Here is a 9,960-nt window from a genome sequence, read left to right as displayed (position 1 = left end):
CGCTGTCTCTCGCTCTCTGTCAAATAAATAAAAAAAAACTTAGTAAAAAAATTTTTAAAAAAAACTCTATTACATTAAAATCATTGCTTTTTTTTTTTTTTTTTTTTTTTAAGATTTTATTTGTCAGAGAGAGCACAAGCACAAGCAGGGGAAGCAGCGGGCAGAGGGAGAAGCAGGCTCCCCTCTGAGCAAGGAGCCCAGTGCGGGGCTCGATCCCAGGACCCTGGAATCATGACCTGAGCTGAAGGCAGACGCTTAACTGACTGAGCCACCCAGGTGTCCCTAAAATTGTTCTAACGAAACAGATGATCACAGGGGAAGAAGGGAAAAAAACAAAACAAAATCAGAGAGGGAGACAAACTATAAGAGACTCTTAATCATAGGAAACAAACTGAGGGTTGCTGGAGGGGAGGGGGTGGGGGGATGGGGTAACTGGGTGATGGACATTAAGGAGGGCACATGATATAATGAGCACTGGGTGCTATATGCAACTGATGAATCACTGACCTCTATTTCTGAAATCAATAATACATTATATGTTAAATTAATTGGGTTTCAATAAAAATTTCTGGGATGCCTGGGTGGCTCAGTCAGTTAAGTGTCTGCCTTCAGCTCAGGTCATGATCTCAGGGTCCTGGCACTGAGTCCCACATTGGGCTCTCTCTTCACCGGGGAGCCTGCTTCTCCCTCTGCCTGCCGCTCACCCTGCTTGTGTGTGCTCTCTCTCTCTCTCTCTCTGACAAATAAATAAATAAAATGTTTAAAAAATAAATAGATAAATATTTTTTAACTGTCAAAAAAGTAAAAAGAGAGGGAATGGAAAGAGGGGACTCAATGATAGTAAGTACAGACACTCAGGGAGTTGAACTATAAAAGAAAGAATTTTCCAGACTGTCCCAGATGGGGGAGCTCTATCAAAGCAAAGATCGTAGGGTTTTTTTCATCTCTCTTATCATGCATGCCTGGCCCAGGGTCTGGCAGGGTGGGAGTCAGTAAATATTGAATGCATGAATGACTGCATGAGAAAGTGATGAAGAGTTAAACAGTTGCTGTGGAAGAAGGTCTTTTCACATCAGCCCTGGTAGTCATGAGACAAGAAATACCACAGCCAGATTATCCTCACATGTAAAATAAAATGATATCCAGTCAGGAGTTCACAAACTAGCTGGAAGAGCAGGAGCATAAACAAATAAAGTAACTAAAAAGCAATCTGATAGCATAGTATATAAAATGGGGATAATAATAGTACCTGCCTCATAAGATTATTGTGAAGTTTAAATGAGAAAATGCATGTGAATTGCTTAGTACAGCATTCAACACATAGAAAATACTCAGCAAATTTTATTTGTCTACATACAGTAAATTTTTTAAACACAAATTTACAAATTTATTTATACTTCTTTGTTCCAAAAGGATTTGTGGTGACAGGTATACCATTTTTCTCATTGTTTCTACAGATCCCAATATATAGCCCCTTTTCCTTCCCTGCCTCTGATATGTGTACTGCATTCCCCAGCTGCATTGCAAGATGGACCCCAGAACAACTTGCTCACACCTCATCAAAGGAACTTGATTTCTCCTCCCCTGAGAGGTGAGTGAGTTTTTGATGGGAAGAAATAGAGAGTTGGATGTCTGCTAACTGGTTTGGCATTTCTCTCTTTCCTTTATTGGAGGAACAAACTAGAGACAGGGAAAGAGCTTTGTTGATCTTCAGTCACAGCCCCTGGGAACTCCAGGATCCTATGAAAGCAAATTTTTTTTTATAAGACAGGAAACTAGAACTATTACTGCTATCAAAAAGGTAGCTTCAGTGGAAAGGACGCTTCTCTCTTTTCCTTAGAGGCCTTTAACCTTTATCCCTAAAATCAGTCATCAGATGTCTGAGATCTTTCCCTTTCCAACCTAGGAACCAGGATATTTTATAAAAAGCAACTGGCCCATCCAGATGCTTCACCACGCCAACCATGGACATGCGTATGGATATCAGGGCGAGAGCATATTCCATTCTCTCAAAGGGCAGGGTCTAGGAATAACACTGCTGCTTTCCACCCCACTCCCTTCCAGGCCCTAGTGCCATTTGTCATCCCCCTGCCTCCACCAGTCTTTCCCGTGTCTATCTCTCTACTTCAGGAATAAGGCAAGGGATCTTTCCCTACAACAGCCATTCCTACAGCAGCAGTTATGAGTAGACCCTTTATTCTATAAAGACACTAACACCACTTAGCCACTCAAAGGCCCATTTCAGCGCTGTGTAGCTCTCTACCTGCTTACCACATGAAGAGTGCCTCTGCCCTCTGTATAAAGGGCTCGCATGTGTCTGTCAAACCCTAGATCACAGGCTTAAATAATTGTTCTGGTATTCTGGTGTAATTTTATGGGTGTTACTTTGACCATAGCCAATCCATGAGACACAGGGAGGATAGGGGTCCTGGTACAACGATAGAAATATAGATTGATGGTGAGGCTGCTGTTTAGTAATTGTAAAAGCTAAGTTTAGTGGTTTGCTTTTTGTCCACATAAAAATATCCCTGTTCCAGGGACGTCTGTGTGGCTCAGTTGGTTAAGCATCTGCCTTCGACTCCCAGGGTCCTGGGATCGAGCCCAACATCAGGCTCTCTGCTCAGCAGGAAGCCAGTTTCTTCCTCTCCCTGTGCCCTCCTCCCCCGCTCATGCTGTCTCTCTCTCTCTCTCAAATAAATAAATAAATAAAATCTTTAAAAAAAAAAAAAAATAGGAACCATGTTCCTACTTCAGGAGGACCATATCAAAATGACATATTCTGATCCAGCTAGCCATCTAAGGCTAACCAAATTGTGGTATATTCCTACAATGAAATGCTACTCAAAAACTTTGCAAAAGGCAATATTGATATACAAAATGAATCTCAAAATAATTAGGTTGAGAGAGAAGCTAGACAAAAGAGGGTACATTGTATCTGATTCCATTTATATAAAATTCTAGAAAACTCATACTAATCTATAGTGACAGAAAGCAAATCAATAGTTGTCTAGGGTCAAGGGAAAATGAATAGAGCAAGAAAAACGGAGGAACTATGAAGGACAGGAGGAAACTTTTAAGGGTGATGAATATGTTCATATTCTTAATGTTTTAATGGTTTCTTTAAGATGTACACATGTCAAAACTCATAATATTGTGGCACAAAATTATGCTCTAATTGGACCAAATGGTCAGTTTTGATACTTCTCCAATAAAGGGCTGTTATTTAGTCAATAATTTTTCAGTCACAACAAAAAATTATAACAAAAACATACCTCATATGGGGTGCCTGGGTGGCTTAGTTGGTTCAGCGTCTGCCTTCGGCTCAGGTCATGATCTTGGGGTCCTGGGATCAAGCCCCACGTCGGGCTCCCTGCTCAGCAGTGAGCCTGCTTCTCCCTCTCCCTCTGCTCCTCCCCACTGCTCATGCTCACTCTCTCTCTCTCTCTCTCAAATAAATAAAATCTTTTTTAAAAATACCTCATATTATAGACTTTAAATATGTGAAATTTATTATATAATGGTTATACCTTAGTAAAGCAGTTCTCAGACATTTCTACTGCAGAACCTTTTTGTACTCTTAAAAATTATTGGTGACCTCAAAGAGGTTTATTTAGGTAAGTTATATCTATCTATTTTTACCATATTAGAAAATTAAACTGAAAAGTATTTTTAAAGATTTATTTATTTCAGAGAGAGAGGGAGAGAGCACACACGAGTGGGGAGAGAGGCAGAGGGAGAGAATCCTCAAGCAGACTCCCCACTGAGTGTGGAACGCCACACAGGGTCAATATCTCATGACCCCAAGACCATGACCTGAGCCAAAATCAAGAGTTGGACACTTAACCAACTGAGCCACCCAGGCACCCCTAAACTGAGAACATTTTAAAATATAATACACAGGGGCGCCTGGGTGGCTCAGTCGTTAAGCGTCTGCCCTTGGCTCAGGTCATGATCTCAGGGTCCTGGGATCAAGCCCTGCATCAGGCTCCCTGCTCGGCAGGGAAGCCTGCTTCTCCCTCTCCCACTCCCCCTGCCTGTGTTCCCTCTCTCTCACTGTGTCTCTATCTGTCAAAAAAATAAATAAAAATCTTTAAAAAAATAAATAAGGGGCGCCTGGCTCAGTCGTTAAGCATCTGCCTTCGGCTCAGGTCATGATCCCAGGGTCCTGGGATCCAGCCCTGCTTCGGGCTCCCTGCTCCGTGGGAGGCCTGCTTCTCCCGCTCCCACTCCCCCTGCTTGTGTTCCCTCTCTCACTGTGTCTCTCTCTGTCAAAAAATAAATAAAATCTTAAAAATAAAAAAAAAAGAATAAAATACTTAAAAAATAAATTTAACAAAAAAAAGTCCAAAACTTATTCTCTGAAAACTACAAAACGTTGTTGAAAGAAATTAAAGAAGATCTAAATAAATGGAGGGACATCCCATGTTCACAGAATGGAAGACTTAATATTGTTAAAATGGCAGTATTCCCCAAATCAATCTACAGATTCAACACACTCCCTATCATAGTCCCTGCTGGATTTTTCATGGAAATGGGCCAGCTAGTCCTAAAATTCATATGGGAATTCAAGGGACACAGAATAGGCAAAATAGTCTTGAAAGAGAAGAAAAAATTCCTAATTTCAAAACTTAACACAAAGCTCCAGTAAACAGTACAGTGTGCTACTGGTATAAGGATAGAAATCTAGATCAGTGGAATAAATTGCCAGTCCAGAAGTAAACCCATGTGCCAAGGATGCCAAGATGTCTAAGGTGCCAAGATGCTTTAATGAGGAAAATAGTCTTCAGCAAATGGTGCTGGAGCAACTGCATACCCACGTGCAAAAGATTGAAGTTGGACCCCTTCTTCACATTGTATACAAAAATTAACTCCAAAAGGATCATATATCTAAATGTAAGAGCTAAAACTATAAAAACTCTTAGAAGAAAACAGGAGTAAATCTTCATGACCTTAGATTAGGCAAATGATTCCTTATAAAAGACACAAAAAGCAGAAGCAACAAAAGAAAAAGTAAATTAGATTCATCAAAATTAAAAACTTTAATGCCACAATTAAGAAAATAAAAAGGCAACCCACAAAATGGGAGAAAATATTTGCAAACCGTAGATATCTGATGAGACTTATATCCAGAATACATAAAGAATTCCTATAACTCAATAATAAAAAGCAAATAACCCAATTAAAAATGGACCAAAAGGGGCGCCTGGGTGGCTCAGTCAGTTAAGCGTCTGCCTTTGGCTCAGGTCATGATCCCAGGTCCTGGGATCAAGCGCCGTGTGGGGCTCCCTGCTCAGCAGGGAGTCTGCTTCTCTCCCTCCCTCTCCCCACCCTGTGCTTGTGCTCGCTCACTCTCTCTCTGTCTCTCTCAAATAAAATCTAAAAAAAAAAGAAAGAAATAGTTTACAAAAAAGAACGGACAAATGATCTGAATAGACAAATGTCCAAAGAAGATATACAAATGGTCAGTAAGCACATGAAAAGATACTTAACATCATTAACTATCAGGAAAATGTAAATGAAATCCATAATGAGATACCGCTTCACACCCACTACAATCAAAAGGACAAGTGTTGGGAGGATGTGGAGAAACTGGAACCCTCATACATGGTTGGTGGGATTTTTTTAAAATGGTACAGCTGCGGGGCGCCTGGGTGGCTCAGTTGGTTAGGCGACTGCCTTCAGCTCAGGTCATGATCCTGGAGTCCCGGGATCGAGTCCCACATCGGGCTCCTTGCTCAGCAGGGGGTCTGCTTCTCCCTCTGACCCTCCCCCCTCTCATGTGCTCTCTCTCTCTCATTCTCTCTCTCAAATAAATAAATAAAATCTTTAAAAAAAAAAAAGAGTAAAAAAAATAAAATGGTATAGCTGCTTTGGAAAACAGTCTGGCACTTCCTTTTAAAAGGTTAAACATAGAGTAATCATATGATCCAATAATTCCACTTCTAGGTATATACCCAAGAACAGTAAAATCATATGTCCACACGAAAACCTGTACATGAGTGTTTGTAGTATCATTACTCCTTATAACTTAAAAATGGAAACAACCAAAATGTCCATCATCTGATGAGTAAACAAAATGTCTCTCTCTATCTATATCTATATATATCTCTATATAATAGAAAATTATTCAGCCATGAGAAGGAATGAATTACTGATATATGCTACAGCATGGGTGAAGCTTAAAAACATGCTAAATGGAAGAAGCCAGTCACAAGAGACTATATATGGTTATTATTTCATTTATATGAATTATTCAGATTACACAAATCTACAGAATCAGAAAGTAGATTAGCAGTTGCCTAGAGCTGGGAGGTTTGGGTTTGAGGGTTTGGGGAGTGGAGGAAATGTGGAGTGATTGCTCATGGGTATAGGGTTTCTTTTTGGGGTGATGAAAATATCCTAAAATTGTGGTGATGGTTACACAACTCTGAATATACTAAAAACCATTGAGTTGTACACTTTCACTGGGTGAATTGTATGGTATGTGAATTATATCTCAATGAAGCTATTATTTAAAGAGAAGACAATTATTGCTGGAGTCCAGTTCGTGAATACCTTGGTAAGAAATTTGAAACTTGTTTTATAGATTAAAAAAAAAAAAAACACTGCAGCTGTGTCAAATTCAGTGCCTGCCCACCCTGTGGCCGGCACTGGCCTGAAAGGCTGCCACAGAAACACTGTGATCCATGGGCCCTGATCCCCCATGCTGGGCCTCAGGGATAAATTTGGTCACGGACACCTCGCGCCGCCCCCCCCCCCCAAAAAAAGAGAAACCAAAGCTAGAAAGGAACAATGGTGATTGAATAGGGAATAGGTTAGTACACAAATGCTTAGAACAGTGCTTGGCACATTAAATAAGGACTCCATAAATAGTGTTGTTCTTATTAATTGTTATTTCAGACCTATGTTTTTAAAAAAAATCACTCAGGCTATAATGTGGAGAATTTATTAAAAGAGAATGGGTAACACTTAAATCAATGGAAACAAACGGAAAATCAACAAGAAAACAGTGGCCTTGAATGACACATTGGACCAGATGGATTTAAGATATATGTAGAACATTCCAACCTAAAACAGCAGAATACACATTCATTTCAAGTGCACACGGAACATTCTCCAGAATAGATCACATAGTAGGCCACAAAATAAGTCTCAACAAATTTAAAAAGATTGAAGTCCTATATATCTTTTCTGACCACAACACTATGAAACTTGAAGTCAACCACAAGCAAAAACCTGGAAATACCACAAATACATGGAGGTTAAATAACATGCTACTAAACAATGAATGGGTCAACCAAGAAATCAAAGAAGAAATCAAAAAGTACACGGAGAGAAATGAAAATGAAAACACAACGGTCCAAAATCTTTGGGATGCAGCAAAAGCTGTTCTAGGAGGGAAGTTTATAGCAATACAGACCTACCTCACAAAGCAAGAGAAATCTCAAATAAACAACCTAACCTTACACCCAAAGGAGCTCACAAAAGAACAAACAAAACCCAAAACCAGCAGAAGGAAATAATAAAGATTAGAGCAGAAATAACTGACATAGAAGCTAAAAAAAAAAATAGTAGAACAGATTAATGAAACCAGGAGCTGCTTCGTTGAAAAAAAATCAACAAAATTGATAAACCTCTAGCAAATTCATCCAAAAAAAAAAAAAAAAGAAAGGACTCAAACAATATCACAAATGAAAGAGGAGAAATAATAACTGACACCACAGAAATACAAACAATTGTAAGAAAATACTGAGAAAAATTATATGCCAACAAATTGGACAACCTAGAAGAAATGGATAAATTCCTAGAAACATATAACCTACCAAACTGAAGCAGGAAGAAATAGAAAATTTGAACAGACCAATTATCAGCAATGAAATTGAATCTAATCATAAAACTCCCAAAAAACAAAAGTCCAGGACCAGACAGCGTCACAGGTGAATTCTACCAAACATTTAAAGAGTAAGGGGGCATCTTGGTGGCTCAGTCCGTTACACATCCGACTCTTGATTTCGGCTCAGGTCATGATCTCACATTCGTCGGATTGAGCCCTGTGTTGGGCACTGCACTCAGCTCAGAGTCTGCTTAGGACTCTCTCTCTCTCCCCCTCTGCCCCACCCCCCGCTCTTGCACTCTTAAATAAATAAATAAATAAATCTTGTTTTAAAAAATAAAGAAGAGTTAGTACCTATTCTCAAACTATTCCAAAAAATAGAAGAGGAAGGAAAACTTCCATATTCATTTTATGAGGCCAGTATTACCCTGATACCAAAACCAGATAAAGACACTACAAAAAATGAGACCTACAGACCAAAATCTCTGATGAACATAGATAGAAAAATCCGTAATAAAATATTAGCAAACTGAATCCAACAGTGCATTAAAAAATCATTCACCACAATCAAGTGGGATTTAACTCAGAATGCAAGCCTGGTTCAATATTTGTAAATCAATCAGTGTAATATACCAGCATCAATAAGAGAAAGGATAAAAATCATATCATTTCAAAAGATGCAGAAATAGCATTTGACAAAATATAACATCCATTCATGATATTAAAAAAAAAAACCTCAACACAGTAGGTTTACAGGGAACATAATTCAACATAATAAAGGCCTCATATGAAAAACCCACAGCTAACACCATACTGAAAGGGGGGGAAACTGAGAACTTTTCCCTTGAGGTCAGGAACAAGACAAGGATGTCCACTTTCACCACTTTTATTCAACAAAGAACTGGAAATCCTAGCCACAGCAATCAGAAATAAACAAATAACAGAAAGAAATAAAAGGCATCCAAATTGGTAAGGAAGAAGTAAAACTTCCACTATTTGCAGATGACATGACACTATATATAGAAAACCCTAGAGATGCCACCAAAGAACTACTGGAACTAATAAATGAATTTAGTAAGATCGTAGGATACAAAATCAATGTAAAGAAATTTGTTGCATGGGGCGCCTGGGTGGTTCAGTCGTTAAGTGTCTGCCTTCGGCTCAGGTCATGATCCCAGCGTCCTGGGATCAAGCCCTGCATCGGGCTGCCTGCTCAGTGGGAAGCCTTCTTCTCCCTCTCCCGCTTCCCCTGCTTGTATTCCCTCTCTCACTGTGTCTCTGTCAAATAAATAAATAAAATCTTAAAAAAAAAAAAACCTCAAGTCTAACTTGCCTTTTTCGTCTCCCCATCGTACTGTTTATTTCCTTTAAAAAAAAAAAAGAAATTTGTTGCATTTTTATACACTAATAATAAAGCAGCAGAAAGAAATTAAGAAAACAAAACAAAAAGACAATCCCATATACAATTGCACCAAAAATAGTAAAGTACTTGGGAATAAATCTAACCAAAGAGGTCAAAGGACCTATACTCTGAAAACTCTAAAATATTGATGAAAGAAATAGAAGATGACACAAAGAAATGGAAAGATAGGGGGGCGCCTGGGTGGCTCAGTCGTTAAGCATCTGCCTTCGGCTCAGGTCATGATCCCAGGGTCCTGGGATCGAGCCCCGCATTGGGCTCCCTGCTCAGCGGGAAGCCTGCTTCTCCCTCTCCCACTCCCCCTGCTTGTGTTCCTGCTCTCGCTTGCTCTCTCTCGGTCAAATAAATAAATAAAATCTTAAAAAAAAAAAAAAAGAGAAAGAAAGAAATGGAAAGATAGGGTCTCCTGTGTGGCTCAGTTGGTTAAGCGTCCAACTCTTAATCTCAGCTCAGGTCTTGATCTCAGCGTTGTGAGTTCAAGCTACACATTGGGCTCCACGCTGGATGTGGATCCTACTTTGAAAAATGGAAAGGCATTGCATGCTCATAGATTAGAAAAACAGATATTGTTAAAATGTTTATACTACCCAAGGCAATCTACACATTTAAAGTAATCTCTATATTGGGCGCCTGGGTGGCTCAGTTGGTTGAGCAACGGCCTTCGGCTCAGGTCATGATCCTGGAGTCCCGGGATCGAGTCCCGCAT

General features: G+C 39.6%; 1 protein-coding gene and 1 non-coding gene across 2 annotated transcripts in view; both read left to right on the top strand.

Moving 5' to 3' along the window:
- C2CD3 (C2 domain containing 3 centriole elongation regulator) overlaps positions 1–9,960 on the top strand; it is a 140,562-nt gene that overhangs the window by 100,813 nt on the left and 29,789 nt on the right. Inside the window, exon 27 of the mRNA XM_081797327.1 lies at positions 1,458–1,591. Within this exon, the coding sequence (XP_081653453.1) occupies positions 1,458–1,591 (134 nt within the window). The remainder of the gene's footprint in view (positions 1–1,457; positions 1,592–9,960) is intronic.
- On the top strand, positions 6,607–6,741 carry LOC115939948 (small nucleolar RNA SNORA5). Its single transcript, XR_004074719.2, has one exon. It is a non-coding gene; the product is annotated as a small nucleolar RNA SNORA5 (small nucleolar RNA).

Source organism: Leptonychotes weddellii, chromosome 11 (genome assembly GCF_054177405.1).
Source record: "Leptonychotes weddellii isolate Sample4059 chromosome 11, ASM5417740v2, whole genome shotgun sequence".
In the NCBI taxonomy this organism is placed as follows: domain Eukaryota; kingdom Metazoa; phylum Chordata; class Mammalia; order Carnivora; family Phocidae; genus Leptonychotes; species Leptonychotes weddellii.
The sequence above is the reverse complement of the archived record's forward strand: the minus strand, read 5'-3'. Positions and strand labels throughout refer to the sequence as shown.